General features: G+C 41.7%; 1 protein-coding gene across 1 annotated transcript; it reads right to left on the bottom strand.

Annotated features, from left to right (window-relative positions):
- Positions 1–12,968: 12,968 nt before the first annotated feature.
- On the bottom strand, positions 12,969–20,217 carry CLEC3A (C-type lectin domain family 3 member A). The gene is made up of 3 exons (XM_024735822.1): positions 20,103–20,217; positions 15,125–15,208; positions 12,969–13,360 (listed from the first exon to the last, which is right to left on the bottom strand). Exons 1-3 carry the CDS (start codon positions 20,215–20,217, stop codon positions 12,969–12,971), a joined length of 591 nt encoding a protein of 196 aa, XP_024591590.1.
- Positions 20,218–22,115: the final 1,898 nt, after the last annotated feature.

Raw genomic sequence — 22,115 nt, 5'->3', positions numbered from 1 at the left:
GGGAACTAAGATCCCACAAGCTATGCCGTGTGGCCCCCCCAAAAATAATAAGAATAAAAATAAATAAATAAATAAAGGCAGTGGAAGTGAACACTTACTGGGCACTTTCTTTGTGTCAGGCTATTAAAAACATATCATCCTTTTTACCTCTCAGCACTCTGAGGTTGCTATTGTCCATTCCCTCAGGTGACTTTTTTTGTTTTTAGTAAAACCAGAAAACTGAAGCTCAGAGACTTTGAGGAACTTCTCCTTGGTCCCATAGAAAACAAGTGGTAAAGTATATTTAATAAAGTCCATCGGGCCTTCCCTGGTGGCGCAGTGGTTGAGAGTCCGCCTGCCGATGCAGGGGACACAGGTTCGTGCCCCGGTCTGGGAAGATCCCATATGCCGCGGAGCGGCTGGGCCCGTGAGCCATGGCCGCTGGGCCTGTGCGTCCGGAGCCTGTGCTCTGCAACGGTCTGCAATGGGAGAGGCCACAGCAGTGAGAGGCCTGCGTACCGCAAAAAAAAATAAATAAATAAAGTCCATTGATGCACTTGTTCTTGTTTATACTGTAGGGCCCTTCCTCACTCCTTTCTTAAGGAATTCTCTGAATGGTGAAGGAAGACCCTGGAAATTCCTTTTAACTTTAAGCCTGGGAGAGGGGGACTGTTCATATCTAGGGGAATAAATATCAAAGGAGGATGAGGGAGAGAAGAGAGGGCTGAAGAGGCTCTCTGCTCCCTCCCCCAAGCCCATGCCATTGACTTGGAAAGGAAAGGTCAAGGGCAGAATTTTGAGAGTTGAAAGATCTGGGAAGAATACTCTAGTCAGATTTCCTTCTTTTTTCTAGGAAGGAAAATGAAGCTGGGAGAAAGGGACTGACAATCAGTGCCACTCGGGTAATTTAATAATCAACATATCCCCTCCCCATTATCTTTTCAGCCTGCCCTCATATATTGACACATGTCCAAAGCATCTTTATGCCCATGCTGCCTCTTTAGTCCTAGACTTTCAAGCCTACCACTCTATGACTGCACAATTATTTGCTGTGTAATAAGCACACATACTATGTTTGTGGGAAGAAAATGACTACCTTCTGCATAGGTTTCCACTTATTGGATTATCTTAGGGGTACCCCAAAGGTTCACGGTCTGGATTGGGAGCCCTCAGAATAGGACTGCCCCAAAACTCAGTGCCAGGAAGCAAACTGGTGCTAAGTAAACCTTTCCTTTGTGCCGCACACATTGTGCTTGACACATCCACACATCTCATCCCATCTAAACTTCTGACAATACTCCTTTGAGCTTGGTACAAGTATACCCAGTGTTTACAGATATCTGAAACTTAGTATCTGAGGAGTTAAGAAATTTGCTTCATTTCACCTGGCCATTAGTCATTGGTAGAGCTCCTTAGGTGAACTCAGGTTGACTAATTCCTCCTCTTTTCCCTTACATTAGGCTACTTTCCAGTGTTTGTCATAGCGGGTGAGCACACAGGATTTGGGATCTGAGAATCTGGCTACAGGGGAGCTGAGAATTATCTCCAGGGGCCTGACTAATACTTTGGTCCCCTTGGAGACTCCAGCAGATGCCTAGGGTAGAGTATGTGTGGGGGCGGGGGTGGAGGTCATCGTCTTTACAGTTGGGAAGATGGGCTCACAGTGGGATGACACAAGCAAAGAAGAATAAGAATAACTGGCATCCATTGGATACTTAAGGACATCTGCTAAGGCACCTATGGACAGTGTCTTATTCAATTTTCACAATAACCCAGAGGTGCAGGTACTATTATAATTCCCACCTACAGATGAGAGAACGAGCCTTGCAGAAGTTACCTTGCCCCAGTAAACTCAGGCGAGTTTGATAGTTAACTAGGAAGTAAGGAACCTTGATTGGTACCTAGGTCTGTCTGACCTCAGAGCCTTAATACTTTACTGCACTGCATCTCATATCAAGAGTGATTATTCTTTCTGTGCCACCAACTTAACAACTACTACACCACAGAAATCTTTTATTTCTGGGCAGTTCAGCCAAGTAAGTTTTATCCCCTAATGACACAGCTCTTTTGCTTAGAGAGCTGCCAACCTGATATAACTTCCCTCTCTAGTTGCTGGTGGTTATTCATTCATTCAGGGCTGCTGTTAATTTTAATGAGTTGTTTGACCTTTGACCCCTATAACATTCATCAGATGAAAAGGAGGTTTCTTAACATGGAAAATCACCAACAAATACCAAAAGCTCTAGTCCAACCAAGCCAGACATGCTTGAATAAATCTCCACAGAGCTCAGGAAATGTCTGCTTGTGCCCTTGCCATTTGTACAGAGACATTTAACTCCAACACAATCTTTACTATCATTAGGTATTGCTAACACACCAATCTTAACCAGACCATCAGCTTTAATTTTTCTGCTGGAAAGAGAGCAACTTAAGCCTTTCACATAGTCTACATTACTGGTACTACAGATCTCACCCCATCACACACACACCACACACCACACACACACTCATACTTCCTCAGCAAAAAGAGACTTTTAAGACGCTAAAACGATAAAAACACTTAATGCTCTAAAATACAGAAAGGAAACAGAAACCTTCCACAGTGGGTGGGGTAGGGGTGGGGGGTAAGAGTAGGCTACAAAGACAGCAGGAAGAATGTAAATTAAGCATAAAAGAGGATTTCCCCTCTCTGAAGTTGGAGAGATGTTGTTTGCCAAGAACGTCCTTTTCTGAAGATGCCTATGAATAGGATTAGTTTCTTATTTGATAATTTTTGGATTTGGGGAGAGAATCTCTTGAATTTTTAAGTTTTCCTTCTGTAATTTTTAATTTTTTCCTTTGGCCACAGTGCACAGCTTGTGAGATCTTAGTTCCCCAACCAGGGATTGAACCCTGGCCCTCAGCAGTGAGAGAGTGGAGTCCTAACCACTGGACTGCCAGGGGAGTCCCCCATAACTTCTTGACTTACATCTCTTGACTGAGCTCTTATTCTTCTGTTGTGAACAGATTGCTAGGAAAAAGTAACTTAGTGGAAGATATTTAAAAGAAGTGAAAGGAGGAAAGTGTATGTTGCTTCTGGTCAGAATTTCCCTACAAAATTTGTCATGAGTTGCTTTCTGCTCCACTCTTCCAGGACTGAGTCTCCACTGTCATAACCCACTCCCTACATTGGAACTTGGGATGAAGGCTGGTTTTTGGGTACCGGATCCACGTTACTGGCAAATGAAAAAGTTCTTAACACTTTGTTTCTACCTCACAGGACTATTTTTCTTTCTCTTTGCCCCACCCCCTTCCTTTGAATTGGTGGACACACTCTGCTAAAAGTTTTTGTTTTTCCTACAAAGTAAGCTGCAACTTAATTCAATAGAAACCTCAGTTACTGAAATATTAAGCTTTCAAGTGAGTCAGTAGGGGTAATTGTAGCATGTGTTTGACAAGCACCAAAGTATCAAAATTAAATTGGTCCATTGAAGTCCACTTACATATATAAAACTTTTTCTGAATTTAAAAGTAATAGAGGGGCTTCCCTGGTGGCGCAGTGGTTAAGAATCCACCTGCCAGTGCAGGGGATGCGAGTTTGAGCCCTGGTCCGGGAAGACCCCACATGCCGCAGAGCAACTAAGCCTGTGCCCTACAACTACTGAACCTGCACTCTAGAGCCCGAGTGCCACAACTACTGAGCCCGCCTGCCACAACTACTGAAGCTCGCGTGCCTAGAGCCCGTGCTCCGTACAAGAGAAGCCACTGCAATGAGAAGCCTGCGCACCGCAACGAATAGTAGCCCCCACTCACCACAACTAGAGAAAGCCCACGTGCAGCAACAAAGGCCCAAAGCAGCCAAAAAAAAAAAAGTAATAGATGCTCATTTTATTTTTTAATTTTTAATTAAAAATGTTTTATTGAGGTATAGTTGATTTACAACATTGTGTTAGTTTCAGGTGTACAGCATGGTGATTCAGCTTTATATATATTCTTTTTCAGATTCTTTTCCCTTATAGGTTATTACAAAATATTGAGTATAGCTCCCTGTGCTATATAGTAGGTCCTTGTTGGTTATTTATCTTACATATAGTAGTGTATGTATATTAATCCCAAACTCCTAATTTATCCCTCCCCTCCTTTTCCCTTTGGTAACCATAAGTTTGTTTTGTATGGCTGTGGGTCTATTAATAGATGCTGATTTTAGAAAGCATGCAAAATAACTAAAACAAAGAAGAAAGTAAAATTCACACATAAAATCCTGTCACCCAGCAGTAACAGCTATTAGCAATTTAATGTATTCCCTTTCAATCATGTGTTTTTGGTAATGGCTGCATGTCTAAAAATCTAGACCAGGGCCTGATCTGTTGTAAATTTAATAAATATTTGTGTTATGTGGACAAAATGATTTGTGCATTTCAGGTGACAGGAGTCTGTTGTGTTTTTGATTTCTGTGAAAGTTCTGTCAGTTACAGCTATAAACAACCTTAATCTGTTGTAAGTTACTCCTGCTTGATCTCCTTGTGTGTTTGACCTTGAAAGCCTGCTCTCTGGACTTATCTACATAAATCTGAGAGTACATGTTAATAGTACTAATAGATTAGTTAGATAATATAGCCACATGTTAATATTAATTTTAATCTGTGGCATGCCACCAGAGGGGAGTGGCAGCATGCATTGTTAGGAAGAGCACTGGCCCTGGAGTCATCCAGATAAGGATTTTAATTCTGGCTCTGCAACTTCCAACCTTTGTAGCCTTAACAAATTACTTCATCTCTTGAGCCTTAATTTCCTCATTGCTAAAATGACATAGTGGGAAATTCCCTAGCAGTCCAGTGGTTAGGACTCAGTGCTTTCACTGACATTGGCCCTGGGTTCAGTCCCTGGTCAGGGAATTAAGATCCTGCAAGCTGCTCGGTGCAGCCAAAAAATGAAATAAAATAAAACAAAATAAAATATTTGAGTTATCACACAGTGGGACTCAAAGAATTTAAAACAAAAATCATGGCTTGTCATGCCATATAAGTTTTTTAAAAATATTTATTTATTTGTTATTTATTTGGCTGCCTCAGGTCTTAGTTGTGGGCATGGGCTCAGTAGTTCCTGTGTGCAGGCTTAGTTGCCCGGTGGCATGTCGGATCTTAGTTCCCAGACCAGGAATCGAACCTGCGTCCCCTGCATTAGAAGGTGGATTCTTAACCACTGGACCACCAGGGAAGTCCCTGCCATATAAGGTTTTATTAGTGAAAAAGCCATACTGTTATAAGGTTAAATAGTACCCTGGCATTTTCCCCCCAAATGATATCATGCTAAAAGACAACAAATATTAAAATTGAGTGTTCACTCTTCAAAGGGGAACCCTAGGGCTGATTTTGGTTGCTTATTCTGGCTAAATCTACACCCTGGAAAAAACTTCTGTCATTTTAATCTTCATCTCATTGTTCTCTGAATACTCAGGAAATTTCTTTTCTCAGAGCCACCTGATATTTGAGTTTTGAGCACTTGCTTCTAAAAAGATGAGGGCCCTTCTCTCCCTAGTTCTTGGAACTCAGTTTGCAGCTGATGATAATTTTCATTTTCTAAGCATCTCCTATGAGCAACAGACTGTGCAATGCCTTTCTGCCTGCAGTGTCTCATGAAATGATCACAAGAACTTTAATTAAGTGGGAATATTATTCCATTTTCTAGATGTTATGAAATATTATCTGCATTTTACAGATGAGGAAACTGAGTCAGTTTGTGGGTTGCTTGCTCCCTGTTGTAAACCTGGTTTGATAATTAGCTTTGCCATTACAAGGCAAGGAGAAACGGCAGTCTTGTCCATCAGTTGTCAGTAGATCCCTGTGGTCAGTTGGTGTTGGGGGTCGAGAGGCTAAGGCAGGGAGCAGTCAGTTTTCCCAGACCCTTCCTCAGCTTGGTGCCCAGAGAAGGCGGAAGCCAGACCGCTGCCCCTTTCTCTCCAGGAAGCTGAGCAGGTGCTCCTGGAAGACGCCAAGCCGGATGAAAAAGTGGCCTGGCGGTTGCGCCAGCAGCCCTCCCTGTTATGGAAGCCCACTCCCAGTGGCGGGAGGAAGCGGACCCTTCGGAAGTCTAGAGCAATCTGCTGCGGGTGCGCGTGCGTCCTGCCTGGTCAGCTTCAGCACCCGGCCCGAGTGGACAGCGACGAGCGCTGCAGCCAGTCCCATCCTCCCGGCGCCCCGACTGGGTACCGGGTACTGCCGGTGGTCGCTTCGCCGCAGCCCGTACACGGCCACCTTGACCACCACCTGGAGCAGCACGGCTAGTAGCGTGCCCAGGAGCCCAGCACCTTCTTCCCCAGGACTTTCCCGGGCTGTCTCCGCGTATCCTTAGCTGCAGCCACTCCCCAGCGCCGGGCCCCATCCCTCCCTCAGTCCTCCACACACACGCACCTCTCTCAAGGCTCCTAGGGATGTCAGCGGGGAGGCAACCCAAGCACATAAAAAGTTCCAGAAGAGGGTGCTGATAAGTATACCCCTTCATCAGGCTAAGGGCTCTAGTCACCCTCGGAGTCTGTCCTTCTGATGTCACTTCTTGAAACTTTCTAAAACTCCTTCGTTGTAACACCTACTTTATTTTATTTATTTTTATTTTTATTTTTTTGGCTGCATGTGGTCTTCATACCTGCGCCTGGGCTTTCTCTAGTTGTGGCAAGCGGGGGCTACTTTTCGTCGCGGTGCGTGGGCTTCTCATTGCAGTGGCTTCTATTGTTGAGGAGCACTGGCTCTAGGCACGCGGCCTTCAGTAGTTGTGGCACGCAGGCTCAGTAGCTGTGGCTCGCGGGCTCTAGAGCGCAGGCTCAGCGGCCATGGCTCACGGGCCCAGCCGCTCTGCGGCATGTGGGATCTTCCCGGACCGGAGCTCGAACCTGTGTCCCCTGCATCGGCAGGCGGACTCTCAACCACTGCGCCACCAGGGAAGCCCCATCCTGGTTTTTTAAGGTAACTTTTAATTTAATGCTGATCTCTATTCGCAGTTCTTAGCGCAGCTTGAATTTGTGTAACCCAAATGCATATACCAAATGTCATAATAACATTACCTGCTACCTGTGAGGCTTCTTCCAGGCACCTCTCTTACCCCCACAGTCCCATTCTTTGTCTTAGCTTAATTGAATAATTAATATTTCTGAAATCAACTATTACCGAAAAATTAACTGTTTATTTTTTAAATTAATTAATTAATTTTTATTTATTTGTTTATTTTGACTGTATCAGGGTCTTAGTTGTGGGCTCCAGAGCGCATGGGCTCTGCAGTTTGGGCACGCAGGCTCTGTAGTTGAGGTGCGCGGGGCTGAGTTGCCCCGCGGCATGTGGCATCCTAGTTCCCCAACCAGGGATCAAACCCGCATCCCCTGCATTGGAAGGCAGACTCTTAACCTCTGGACTACCAGAGAAGTCCCCTAACTCTATTTTTAATCCTAACAATTTTCTAAGGTAAATACGATGAATCCCTTCACATTATTGTTTTACTTTTATTGTGTATTTACATATTGGGAAGGTATTCAGCAAAGTAAAATGACTTCTTCCAGATCACAGAGCATGGATGCTGGTATACAAATGCAGGACCAACTGACTCCAAAGTTAGTGGCATTACAGGGCATGCTGCCTCTTCAGTTTGCACGATCTATTTGGAAAGTAATTTCACACCATGATGCAAAGTGGCTAAAGTTATTCCTACCCTTTTATTTAATAATCCCACTTCTGGAATTTTTTTTTCTTCTTTTTGCCACTCATGTGGTATGTGGAGATCTTAGCTCCCCGACCAGGGATCCAACCCGAGTCCTCTGCAGTAGAAGCATGGAGTCTTAAACACTGGACTGCCAGGGAATTCCCTGGAACTCAATAGGGGAGAAAAACCTACAGTCAAAAAGAAAGAAAATTGCCACAAAATGTTCATTACAGCATTTTTTACAGGAGAAAAATGAAAAGCAAAATTTCCATTTATTTATATAAAGACTAAATATTTATATTTAGATGTTTAAGTAAAATTCCATTTTTAAATGTATTAAAAATTGCAGTCATATATGTGCTCAATTAATAACACATTCGAATATTATGGAACCATAGAAAGTACATTATGGAAAAGCTAGGAAAATGGTTAAGTAAAATAAAGCAGGATATAACATTGCCTAATGATGTAACCTCTACAGCTTTGCATGGATGGTGGTAAAATTAGACGCTGCTGGATACATGTGCTTAATAAATATTAACTGGATAAATGAGTGAAAACGACCAAGATGCAGGATAATTTCTAAATGTTTTTACTTACTCTGCAAATTTTTCTATCGTGAGATGTTTTGGTTATTTTACGGAACAAAACTCTTCTTTTTTAAAGATGTCATATCCAGAGTGTTTGCTTGCTCAGAAATTGTATTTTCAAATTTCAACTCACAGTTCTGTGGATGATCTGTCATTTCTACTGATAGATGAGGAAGTGGGGGCCCAAAAATTTATTCTTGCCTAAAATCACACATGTAGCATGTGTGGAGTCGAGGTCTTCTGACTCCAAGTCCCTTGACCTTAAATGACCTTGAACTGGTCAAGATACAGCCTCTGCATTGGGAGACAGGAAATTGAATTCCAGTCCCTGCCCTGTCCCCAGCTTGCTGGGAGATTTGGGGTAAGTCATTTCTCTCAGGGTGTCTCTTGGCCTTTTGCCCTGATGATTCCTAGGTCTCTTTCTTTTCCATTCTCTCTTTCACTGTATTAAAAGAGTTGTTCACTCTGTCTGGCATCACTGTCTCTAGTCACTCCATCTTTCATCTCCTTTTTTTATTTTATTCTTTTGTCATTTTAATTGTGTCATTTGTTATGCCATTTTGTCATGTCAGTCTTTTGACATTTTGTCATATTTTCTGAAATGATTTTGTTTTTTCTTTGTTTATTGTATGTTTGCCTATCTAGATATAAGCTCGGTGAGGTCATAACCTAGACTATCCTGGCTGATACACAAACTCCAACTAGCTCAAATTCTCATAGAATTTACAGAAATAAAAACCAGGGCCTTAAGAATGATAAACTCAGTATTATGTGAAAACACACACACACACACACACACACACACACACATTTCCTCCCTTTCTCTTTTTCTCTCTCTCCCTCTCCCCCTTTTCCCTTCCTGCCCTATCATTGCTCATCACTGCTTCGATTTGTTATAATTCATTCTGCACATTGCATCCAACTGGAAGGGAAGTATTCTATCAGAGCCCTAAATTCACTTTGTCCCAATTTAGTGTCTCCAGCAAAAAAAAAAAAAAAAAGTTTCATTACTCCCAGTGTCCATTGGCAACCACTGGAAAAGGTTCTGATTGGGTTTGCCTGGGCTCTGTGTGTCTCCCTGAACCAGTAGAAGTGTCAGCTATGCTTGTTTGAGTGTGTGCACCATTTTTTGTATTAGTGTATATTCAATTTGGTGTTTATTTCCAGGAATTTATTTAAATCCGTGCCCATTTTGTGGGTTTCAGTTTAGGTTAAACTAGATAGTAATAATCTGTAAATTCACAGCTTTCATATGTAATTAGAGCTACTGGTATTTTCTTCTCAGACTCCAGTGGAGAGTCTTGCTCTCCTCCTGTGGACTAGGTTGTAATATCCTGGAGCGCAGATACCATAACTTACTTCCCTTCTGTCCTTCCATATTACCTAGCATGATGCTTTATAGTTAGTAGGCGCCCTTTGAATCTCTTACAGCAGATTAAACTAGTTACTTAAGTAGCTAAAATTGGTGGGCTTCTTCATTCGTTAGATGTGCTTTATTTGGTGACGATGGAAGTTCTCACTAATGTAAGAACAGGAAAAAGTTTCTATCTTAATTTTAATTTCAGAAATGTTATTCAGCATTGTTAGAGAAGAGAAAGGACCCATTGAACCTTGAGATATGTTCTCCTTAGAATCCCTAACTTGAATCTCAACTATTATTTCCTTTAACTAATTGATTTTTACTTTGTACCTCATTTAACGATATGGGTGGAAGCATCTGTGATGGGTAGAGAAATTGCTCTTAGTATTGTTCTTCACACAGATGAATTGTAGATCCTACCCTTGACTTGAGTTAAAGGGAAACAAAACTGCTGGAATCGGCAGAGACTGTCTCTGGGCAAGTAGCTACAGCTTTAGACACTTGCTCTTAGACTGTGGCGTGTGGTCCAGCCCTGTTGGCTTGCACTAGATGCTTTTAGAAATGAAGAATCTGGGGGGCTTCCCTGGTGACGAGCCACAGCTACTGAAACCTGTGCGCCACATCTACTAAAGCCCTCACACCGCAACAAAGAGTAGCCCCGCTCGCCGCAACTAGAGAAAGCCCGCGCACAGCAACGAAGACCCAACGCAGCCATAAATAAATAAATAAATAATATATATAAAAACAAACAAAAAAAAGGAAAGGAAGAATGTGGGGCCTCGGTCCAGATCTATCGGGTCTGCAAATTGATAAGGTTCCCATGTGATTTTTAAGCACAAGAATGCTTGAGAAACACTTCTTTAGAGATTAGAATCAGCTTTCTGGTAAATCTTGTAGGGACTTGACTACTTTAAATATAACTGCAGGAAGCCGAGGGTTTATACTAGGGATGACAATTATGTAGTATAAATGTTGGTGTCCTCCTATCATGAACTTGTGAGACATTGCTAATTGCTCATGGCACTCTTTCTACCAAGTTTCAGAATTCGTTATGTTATAGTCCAGGCAGCTTCCAAGGAGTGGGTGTGGCTTCTGGTTGATACGTTGGCTAAGTAATAAAGTCAAGGTCATGAGTCTGACCCTGGGCAAACCAGATAATCTCTTAATCTACTCCTTCCAATCTTGCTCTGTCTCCCATCCATCTGCCCCTTGTCTTGGTAACTCATCTTGATTTGCCCTCACTAACTAACCTTTCTCTGTTCCTTTGAATTAAGCTTCTCTGGAGCTTTCTGGTTGGGGCATTTGGGGGAACATGACCTTATCTATCACCATCTCCTAGGTACCCAAACTCTGACACTGACTTGTGTGAACCGGAGTTGTCTTTATTTAACCCTTTTGAAGCAGATTCAGACTGAATGCCCCATCAAGGTCAGGTGTTGGCCCAAACTGTTACCCCACATGAGGGAACAGGGAGATGGATTAGAGTCCACTTCCATTGCCTGTTTGAACAGATTTGACCTTGTCACAGCTCCTTCTGAGTTGCTAAGGATGTAGAATCTGAGTCAACTTTTGGCTTCTGGTCACAACTTCACTAATCCTGGGGGTGATTTAGGGCAAATTACCACACCTCTCTTCTTCAGTTTGTTCTTTTGTGAAATGAAATAATTCTAGAGCCTAAATCCCTGGATTGTTCCAAAGATAAATGAGAATTATGTAAAATTGAGCACAGTGTCTAGAATATGCTACTCATACTATCTATGAATCTCATCATTGTCATTATCTTTAAGGAGACTGTGGTTCTGTTGGCGTAGGAAGTTGGCCAGCGTCAGCCAAAACTAATTGCAGATACAAATTTTGTTTTTAAGTCTCCTCCTCTCCCTGGACTGTTTTTTTTGACTGCGCTGTGCCGCTTCTGGGGTCTTAGTTCCCTGACCAGGGATGGAACCCAGGCTCCAGCAGTGAAGGTGCTGAATCCTAACCACTGGACCACCAGGGAATTTCATGGACTTTACTTCTTTATTGTCGAGTAAAACTATCCTTGTAGTACATCTAAATCACCGGTTTGATTAAATCCAGGGTATTTCCCCCTGAATTTTGCCAAGTCTGATATAAACCAACATAGTTTAAATAACTGTAATCAATACCCACATACATCCGCTTCGATCAGAATGCAGGCTTTATTATTGTGCAATGTAAAGAACTAAAACTTAATTCCAAGCATACGTAATTAAAGTTTGTAGAGAAGGATTTTGCTCCCAAGACACAATCAGCATTTAACGAAGAAAAAAAGACATTTATTTGAAAAACAACATACTTAGAATTGTTTGCTCCTAAGAAGCCCATTTCCCCCAAGTCTTAACTTCGTAATTTCATATTAAGCAATGATGTTACTTTACACAATCTAGTGAAACAATTTAGTGGGAATAGCAGAATAATAAAAAATAACATAGACATGTGACTCCAAAATAATATTATTTAAATCCAGCTTTCAACCTCCAAATATAGATTGCTCATAATAGACTTAAATATATGATTGTTAAATATATATAAGTATGTAAAATATGTTAAAAAAAAGGAAACTAACATGTCTTATCCACCCTTGATTTCATAAAGTCAGGTAGAGATGTTAATGCAGGGAAAAAGTAGACTTTTAAAAATTTTCTTTTTCTATACAATCTGCTACTCTGTTCTGTCTTAGGGTTACCAATACTGCCTTAATATTTCCTTCCAGATCTTTACTTGGAACTTCCAAAAAAAAAAAAAAAAAAAAAAAAAAGATGTGTATATGGCTAGAGGGCTGGGGGGAGTAGGATGGGTTTGAAGAAAATGGAATTAAATCAGAACCTCTCTGAGACGTTCATGTTTTGATGTGACAGAGAAGATACTAGTCCCGCCAGGGGATGCTGCAACTCAAAGAAAGGATGATGGACTAATAAGATACTATCATTAGGATGGAACAGATTGAACATCAGACTGAAAAGTTTTTGGATTATGTAGCACCTCATCAATCAAATATATCCTAAACTTTTAAGAGAAAATCTTCCAGGTCGTCTAAGCTTGCTTTTCTGGCTGTTGTATTTTTAACACTAACCTGGTCGATACAAGTAGGAGGGACCAGGAGTGAGAAAGGTCTGATAGCCCATTTTGCAGAAGCCCCTTTAACAGTGTGTACATGGCTAGATCATTATTTTCTGCTCCCCCATACCCCAGGGAGGGCAAAATCACAATACAATGTGGTAGCAAAACTGGCTGACTCTTGTATTCCTGTGAACACAGAGTCCCATGAGGGAGGACAATTTTGACTTATTCTTGGGATCCGTCAGCCTATAAATCATGACCGATCTTGCTTGGAAGACACATTCAAGAAGGGTCTATTAGGGGATGGTGAACTCACATATGTACCTCTTGCTGCTACGACAGACCTCGTCACTCCATTTGCCCTGGGCTGACTGTGAGAAGAGGACACAGTTTTCCCGCTTGCCACCGTTAGGCTGTGCATGGTCCCAGTTGAGGAAGGAGATGGCGACTCCGTTGATATCGACAAACTTGCCTTCTGTGACCATGTCGTTGATGCCCAGCCAAAAGTCATTGACCCCCGGCAGGCTCCTTTTACCATAGTCTCGGATGGCATTGATTTCATCGGAGCTTCTGGGGACAACCAGCGTCCCTCCCTTGGAAATGCAGTCTTCGTTGGCTTCATGGAAGTGCTTCAAGCCTTCCAAAGCAAGGTAGCACTTCTTGTGAAATTTTGTGCCTCGGAGACAGACTGTAAAGATGTGAAATTTGACATATTAAGATGCTTTTGTAGTATAATAATCCAGGACTGGATCTGGCCAATAGCATTAAATAGTTGTGGAATGAATGATGTGCAGTGACAATGGTGAGTTAGCATGTACTAAAGACTTTGTATGAGTCAGACACTGTGTGCCAAGTACTTTACATAAATGAACTCATGTCATAATCACAGCCATCCCATGAAGTGAGTTTTCATTATCCCCATCTTTACATATCAGGATAGCGAAGCTTGAAGAAGTTGTTACTTATTAACAACTTAGCCTATAAAAAGGTGACTTACCCGTCACATAAGATCACAACTACGGAAACCCAGGTCTGCCTCACCCTTAAACCGTGGCCTCTAGCCTCCTGCTGCTTGGATATATACATGTTCGCTAGTTTGTGTAGCTCCATTATGTGCTGAATTTCCTTGGAACTTTTGGAACTGGTTGGTGTGCCACAATTATTAAAAAACAAACAAAAACAAAAGTCTGAGTTTGCGTGTGGAGCGATAGGGCTTTTCTTATGCAGATAACTGAGCCCTGGTAATATTGTTTGTCTTACCCAGGATAAAACAAATAGAAAGATAGTTTCGAGGCGTAACGTTGGAGAGTGAGGCTCCAGGGCTGTAGTGCCTGGACTTAGGTGTCAGTTCTGACATTTACTAGCTGTGTAAGCTTTGGAAAAATTATTTAATTTCTCTGTGCCTCGGTTTCCTCATCTGTAAAATGAGGATAATCATAGCAGCATCATCTGATAAATTGTTGGAGGATTAATGTGTTAATGTTTATAAAGTATTATTATAGTCCCCAACTGTGGTTAGAGGGTTAACAAAACTCTCCCCTTCTGCAAACGCATTTGGCCGTCCTTTAACTTTCTAATTCTGTTCCCCTGGGAACCTGATAAAGGGCCCTGTCACCAGTGTTACTACGCAACGTTGCTTATGGTAAAAATGACTCAGGATCAGTAACATACAGCTGGCGGGGGAGTTATAAATACTTGATGGAAAAGCTGTAACTTCAGTCCTCCTTGAAGGTAGTAAGTCTTATAATTGGGCAGTTCTCTTGTGAGACCCTCAAAGCTCTGCTTTTGGAGTTGCTATGAGAGTATTCATTCCTGAGGATGTGAACCTTACAAGCCAGGGATGTTCCTGAACTTACCTAGTGTGGCTCTCATTTCCTTGCCCTGGGAGCCAGCAGAGTAGCTCCTGGACAGCAGTGGGTACAGCTGCATAGGCTGCCAGGAGCGCTACTCCATGAAAAAGGAACACTGGATGCTGCCCTCTGCTGGCAAGCTGTGGCTCTAACCACTGGTCTTCTCTGCATGTGTTGCCCTACTTGTCGGGAGTGAGTCCTCTAATCCTGTGTTTAAGTTCAACCTCGGCGATCTCCCAATGGGCACTTAGTAAACATCTAAATAATGCTGATTATTTTAGCTAGCTAATACTTCTTCAGTTTTCTTTCATTGCCCATTAAAGAAGAATTATGGACGGACTTTTAAAATGTATTATTGAAATGCCTGGTTTTATTTCTATACCACCCATTTACAGTAGTAGGGAGTGGAAAATCAAGCTAATTTCCCCAAACAGTCATCTCCCCAGCTTTTAGATCCTTTCTCCTGGACACGTCTCTGGCTTGTCAATGTCTCTTTTAAAAAAATGTCGCTTACAACTCAACACGTACTCTCTATATGGTTTGAATTGCTGACAAATCACAGTTTCTTTTCCTAGCTCGTTTGAGATGAGATGGGATCTCACCTGTCTGCAGGGCTTGCATTTCCTTCAGGGCATTGACTTCTCTCCAGAGCTTTTCCACTTGAGTCTTCAGGTCTCCATCCTTTTCTGAGGATATTTTAGGGTAGGGCAGGATAGGAGGAATGAAAAGCATATGATTAAAATAAGATACAAATAAAACAAAATAAAATAAAGCTTTGGAATCCAGAATCTAAGGCGAGGGTGATTTTGATGAAACTGAGCCCAGTGTATGTGGAAGATGATGCATGAAAATAAGTTAGCCAGGAAGATGTATAAGGGCTTGGTGGGAGTAATAATATTAGAAGGTCCTTCTGGGGGATGGGGCGCCTGTCTGTTGCTCCAGCCCCACCCTGTGGGACTCGCCCTCTATCACCGGACTTCAGACTTGTTGATTTCAGATGCATCCTAGAGCAATCTGTCTCATCTCAGGATGCTTCTTTTGTGTTCCTTCTGCCTGGAACACTCTTGCCCAGCTCTTGTCCATCTCCTTATCAAGCTTAAAGTTCTCCTCTTCTTCTTTTTTTTTTTTTTTAACATGTTTATTGGAGTGTAATTGCTTTACATTGTTGTGTTAGTTTCTGCTCTATAACAAAGTGAATCAGCTATACATATACATATATCCCCATATCCCCTCCCTCTTGAGCTTCCCTCCCACCCTCCCTATCCCACCCCTCTAGGTGGCCACAAAGCACCGAGCTGATATCCCTGTGCTATGCGAGCTGATCTCCCTGTGCTATGCGGCTGCTTCCCACTAGCTGTCTATTTTACGTTTGGTAGTGTATATATGTCCATGCCACTCTCTCACTTCGTCCCATCTCACCCTTCCCCCTCCCCTTGTCCTCAAGTCCATTCTCTACGTCTGCATCTTCATTCCTGTCCTGCCTCTTCCTCTTCTGAGAAGACTTTCTGATCATCCTCTCTACATTAGTATCCCTCTGGCTGATCTCTTTCCTTGAACCTTTATTTTTCTTCCGCACAATTTCTGCAATCTATAATCGTCTTCCTTTACTTACTTAATGTCATCTCTCTGGTTGTCCGTGGTATTCCCGATGTTTAACAGGATGCTTGGCACATAATCAGTCTCATAATGTTTGCTGAGTGAATGGACACTTTATGGCATACAAAATACTTCTGTGTTATTTTCATTTACTCTTCAAAAATAGTTATGAGTGGAGGAAAATGAGATTCCCATTGAAGGATGAGAATGAACTCAGCAAGCTGAATTGGCAGATAAGTGGTAGAACTCACACTCAGACTTAATTGGGTCCCCAAGTCCCCTGTCCCCAGTATCCCTACTCAGCTGATGTTCCAGGTATAGTGGCTCCTAGCAGGGTTCAGTGATTTTCATGGAGAAGCAGGGAAAGGCAGTGATAAAAAGCCCTCTAAAAATGCTTCTGCATTAGGGATTAGCAATTTACTTAGTCTTGAATGGCCCTTGATGAGGTTAGTCTTCGTGGCGGTCCTTTACCAACCTTGGGTGTAAGTAAGTAGTACAAAATGAGCAGCCTTAACTAAATAAAAAATCCAGAGCTGATGGGGACTGTCTTAGAAACTGACAGCTTGTGAGCTCTTCAAAGGCAGGAATTATAATAAATCCTAATAAATATTAAAAGCCACCATATACTGTGCACCGGGAGGTTGATTCTTTCAGTATTACTATGAGACGGACGCTATCATTTCACAAAAGGAGAAAGAGAGGCACAGAAATCTGAATTAACCTGTCAAAGGTCACCCAGCTAGTAAGGTGCAGAGTTGGGATTTGAATCTCTCTGACTTCAAGTCTGTTCTCTTCCCACCCCTCCCGTCCGCTTCTGCACAGTGACCACCTTTACCTGGTTGTCCCTAGTACATGGCCTCGAATAGCTAAGATGCTTGAAGCTTTGTATGGTTGTTCCTAGCTGCCTTTTCGTGGGTATACCACATAGGGAATTTCAGGACAGGACCAAATCCAAATGTGCTGATTCACTTTACCCTCCCACCCCTTTTCTTTTTTTGGCCACACCGCACCGCAAGCAGGATCTTAGTTCCGTGACCAGGGATCGAGCCTGTGCCCCCCGCAGTGGAAGTGGGGAGTCTTAACCACTGGACCGCCAGGAAAGTTCCTCATTTTCCCCTTAAACGTATGCTTTGCAAGCCAGGTGTTTCCACATTTGGGCTAGGAAATGCCTCGGGGGTATCCAGGAATGGACATCAATTCTCAAAGCGTCCAGTAGCTCAGCTGAGAAGGACAGTAACTCAAGGGTTTCCTCAATGGGACCATAGAATCCAGAATAAATATACGGGTACCTTCAGGATGCAAAGCCATCGCCTGTTGGAGGCCAGACTTGCAAAGACTGCTGAAGTTTTCTCCCAAGCTACAAGTTGTAAACCATACAAATGTCACCCCCAGTCCCTCTTGGCTTCCTGCTCCATGCTATTTAAATAAAGGGCCTCCATAGGGAAGCTGTAAACATTGTAATTAACATGAAGACACATGAATTAATATTAGGCTCTTGGGAGATCACTATGGAAGTCATTATCCAGGTGGCTTGGCTTCTGCTTCTGTCCTTTGTGAGAAATGTGGATGTGTTTTGTTGACAATGAATACAGGGAACAACTGTTTCACAATCAAAAAATTTATTTTTGATTCATGACTACAACATAATTTGCATTGCTCCACCTAATTTGTTGAGATCTATGAAGCAAATAGCAGGGAAAACTTGGTTTTGGAGCTAAATCACTCAACTGCCATTTCGAGTTTTTAAAAAAGGCTCCCTTTCATTTCATTATTGTTGTTCTCCAAAAGCAGGTACAGTGTAGGAATGCAAAAATAATTCCTGGAATAAATGACCAGTAAACGTATGAAAAATACCTCAACTTTGTTAACCATCAAAGAGATGCAAATTGAAAGAAGGTTTTTGGGTTTTGTTAGGCTGGCACAGCTTAACCTGATGATAGGATGTCAGGTTGTCAAGGTGTGAATGGGTGCTCTTATATGCTGAAGATGAGAGCATGGGTTCATGCTACCATTTTGAGAGACAGTGTAATTAACCTACAATTTTACTTCTAGAAGTGTATCATTACAATATTCTAGCCTGGGGATCAATATCTGTTTACAAAGTAGTTCACTGAGGCACTGGATCATAAAGGGATGGATTTGATGAACACAAAAGTTCACCAAGAGAGAACAGATTAAATAAGTCATGACCCATCCATAAGGGAATATTATGCAGCTGTTAAAAGGGCTGAGGTATGCCTTATATTTCAGGTTATCCAAGATTTAACAGATAAAGTCAATTAATTTGTCTGCCAAGTACTTTGGATGGCCAACTCTTATTTTGTCAAAAGTATCAATTTTTAATCGGACGTTAAAGAAAACTCTGGGGATACTATCTCCTAACAGTTAATAGGGGGTAATTCTGTGGAAAGGATTGAGAGAGAGAAAATGGCTTTCGCTTTTGATTTCATAAACTTTCGTATTCTTTCCAGGTACTTAAAATATCTTAAAAATGTATGGGGGAAAGAAATGTTTAGCAAGTTTAGGCTAATGGTTTCACTTACTGTAGAATATACTTTCTCGGATCTCAAAGCAAAAATGAGCAAAACTGCTTTGGGGGGATGATATTTAAAATGTGGACCCGTCTGTTAATAAACAGACAAAAGCATGTGTGCATGCTTGTGTGTGTGTCTTGGAGGGTAGGGCATAATAACCTGAACTACAACTGAGAAACACCCACACAGCACGCACACACACACTCACATATTCAGACACCTCCCTGCATCCTTACTGGGTGGTCACCACTTTGCCAAGTCCTTCTTTATGGTAAACAAATGCTGGCAACAAAAGTATTCCACATCTTCTCTCCCTCCTTTTCCTGTCTTCATCACTCATGAGAAATATTTTAATCTATCATTAAAAGGAATAACAGAGGAGTGTAATATTTTGTAAGGAAAAAAGATTCCACTTAAGAAACTTTGCATCAGACCTAAAGTGTATAAATAAATATTCCTGGAAAAGGGCACTGTGTAATCTTAAAAACACGGTGCAAGGTAAGCTCCCTTTTACCCACCAGCCATTCGTGTTGTGTTAAATCAAGACTTTAATGTTATTTGTATCTTTAGTGTGTTTTGTTACTAATGAAGTGAAATTGATAAGGAAATAGTGTCCTAGTATCTACCTTGAAATATCCTGATATGAAAATGACTCAGGATGAGATAAAACATCACCCCACACTTTTCTTGATGCTTTTCCTTTTGATTTGGTTTTAGCATATTGCAAATACATTGCCATCATCATTGTTCCTTGCAGGATTTTTTTTTTTTTAATCTCTTAACCTAATTCAAGCCACCCCAAATTTGGGTTTGCTTGGAGATTGTTTTGCATTAAAATGTCTTCAAATGCTACATGACGTTGTTTGTTGAAATATTTTTAAGTGAAAGAGTTTCAACTTCTCTATGACATTAAAATCTTAAAAATACAGTATAGACTGTCCTTATATTGCCAGGGATATGAAAATATACCTACATGATAACTAATGATGAAATGGAAGTCACGTTACCAATAGCGTTATCCTCTAGTGAGCATTTAATAAGATGATAGTTATCTTGCAGGTATATGTGAACACCATACAATATCTACGAGTGAAATGGTATACCCTGTTAATCAGTCTCTTCTACTTGATCCCTCATTCCAAATACCTGATGTCGTATCCAGGTTATCACCCTCCAAAGAACATTCTCATGCCTAAGCTCACCTGACAAAGGATATACAGTACAGAATACAATACAGATATACAGTACAGCCTACCACTTGATTCCTTTAAATATCAACTGTCCCAGAAAATTAAGAGGTCAGTCAGTCCCCTGAAAATGCCATATGCACCTAAAGCCACGGTACGGTCACCAGAGCTAGTGTCCTTGAAGAATCTGGAAATGAGCATTGTCCAGCTCCTCCCCGCCCTGAGCTAGCCTAGAGTTTTGCGGGACAGAGAAACCCTGTTACCTTTCACTCGGCGTTTGCTGTGCTTCCTGGCTTTGAACTTGGACGTGTGGCTGGTGGTCTGGTCCAGGAGTAAGGTGATAAGCAGGATGTAAATTACAAGTCCAGTCTTTGCCATGGCTCTCAGGCAAGTCTGACAGCCACTGTGCCAGCTCCTCTGAAGTACAAGGGGGCAGGTAGACTTCCCAGCCACATCTTGCCCTGAAGTGCCTGCGGCCACCTTTATAAAAGCACGCTGTGCGGGTTGGCTGGAATCCCGCTGACGGAACGTTGGAACGCCTCTGCTGGCTGCAGCATAAGGTGGCCCCTGTTCTCGTGTCTTCTTTAGACTTTAAAAAAAACTTTCCTCCTAGGAAAATTTTTCCTACTTGACTTGCCTTTTCAGAGCATATCAGAGTTTATTAAGGGACTAAGGGTTTCATTTTTGTCTTTTTTTCTTTTCTTTGTTTCTTTTTTTTAAATTTAAAGTCCAGGAAGCATGGGGTCTGTCTGTGAAGACCCCAATATTTAAGTCTTTGGTTTGGCGGTCTGAAGTTCACTTAATGTTCTGGGAAATGTATTCAATGACACACACACACAAATCTAGGAAAGTTATTGTGTGTGTGTGATGCCAGAGCACCACCTGTGTCTGTTCACACTCACGTGACTACACAGCTCATGTGGAACTCGGGAAGGGTTTGCTCGCAGGGACTAATGAAGGCGGTCGAAGGGGACAGTCCATGATCAAGTATAAGGCCTTTGGTTAGGATTTTGTAGATTCACCAAGAACTAGATTCTTGGGAAAACACACCTTAGAAAGAAAAGAAAAGAAAGACGGTGAATTTTTTCCATAAGAATTAAAGTAACATATAAACTATTGTTATCTTGCATATCTCCACCAACCAACACTTTTTTCTTTGAAATTTTTCCAAACACCTAAAAAACACTTTCAAAGGAAGTACAGAAATAACGGAGAAATATAATGAAAGACTTGGTGTAATTATTCTTACCCAAACAATGGCTTTAAGGAAAAGTACTGAGAAAAAGGCAGGCTTTTTGTGACACAAGCAAGGGACCTCCATGGGTGTGACCAAGATGGAGTGAGTTAGACCCTGGGAAAGGCCTCCGCGCTAACTGACTCCGTTCATATCACTGTTGGGTGACCAGGTGCAGATGGAGGCCAGGGTTTGCAGATTTTGGAAGGTCTGAAGGACCAAATCCATTTTATCTTTTTTTTTTTTTTGAGACAATACAGGAAGAATCAAGGGGCGATTGATTCCTCCTGAACGTTAGTGAGGAAAATGAGTCTAATCCATCTTCATCTCTTTCTTGCTAAAGCCACTTGTAGACTACCTATGTACTGACATCAAAGGAAGACCACTGATGTAGGAAAGTCTAACATAATCTAGAGATGTAAGTGTGAGATAAAAAAATGAAGATTTTACTTGTAATGTAAACTCCTTGTACCGATGTGGGCAATCTACGTGTAGGCATTTGAGAGCGTTGTAGAAACAAGCTGAGCTAGGTTCACGTCCTTCTTTCATCTGTTTAGCAGCTGTGGGATCTTGGGCAAGTCACTGAACCTCTCTGAGTCTTTACTCATCTTAATAGTGGGACTAGGGCTGCTAACTTTACAGGGCTGTTGGAAAGATTAAACGAGACAGTGACTATAAGCGCTTAGCACAATGTCCAGTGGTTAATAAGAATAGTGATGATGATAATAGCAATAATATCTGAATATCCTGACCATAAATTATAGTAGTATGGTAATGGCAGATATTTCTGGTCTTTACAGCAAGCCCACGGGATGCGCGTTCTATTTTTTTTTAAAAAAATTATTGGAGTATAGTTTTTTGCATTCTCTCCATTTTATAGATGATTGAAACTGAGCCTCAGAAAAATTAAGTGGATTGGTTTAGTGTCACTCAGGTCCCAAGGGTGGGAGTAGAATTTAAAATCTAGTTCTGATTGACTCTTTTGATCTGGGAAACATGTGCTTTGATTTGAAAAGGGAAAAGGATCAGTGTTTTACAGTTA

The sequence above is a fragment of the Neophocaena asiaeorientalis genome, unplaced genomic scaffold, assembly GCF_003031525.2.
Source record: "Neophocaena asiaeorientalis asiaeorientalis breed wild unplaced genomic scaffold, Neophocaena_asiaeorientalis_V1.1 scaffold40, whole genome shotgun sequence".
In the NCBI taxonomy this organism is placed as follows: domain Eukaryota; kingdom Metazoa; phylum Chordata; class Mammalia; order Artiodactyla; family Phocoenidae; genus Neophocaena; species Neophocaena asiaeorientalis.
This window is presented reverse-complemented; position numbering and strand designations above follow the sequence as displayed.

What these genes read in the sequence shown, in the direction of transcription:
- CLEC3A (XM_024735822.1), bottom strand. Translation starts at nt 20,217, where the DNA reads ATGGCAAAGACTGGACTTGTAATTTACATCCTGCTTATCACCTTACTC. An exon ending in CAGCAAACGCCGAGTGAAAG is followed by an intron (nt 15,209 to 20,102) that starts GTAACAGGGTTT and finishes AAATATCCTCAG; the next exon opens with AAAAGGATGGAGACCTGAAG. An exon ending in AATGCAAGCCCTGCAGACAG is followed by an intron (nt 13,361 to 15,124) that starts GTGAGATCCCAT and finishes ACATCTTTACAG; the next exon opens with TCTGTCTCCGAGGCACAAAA.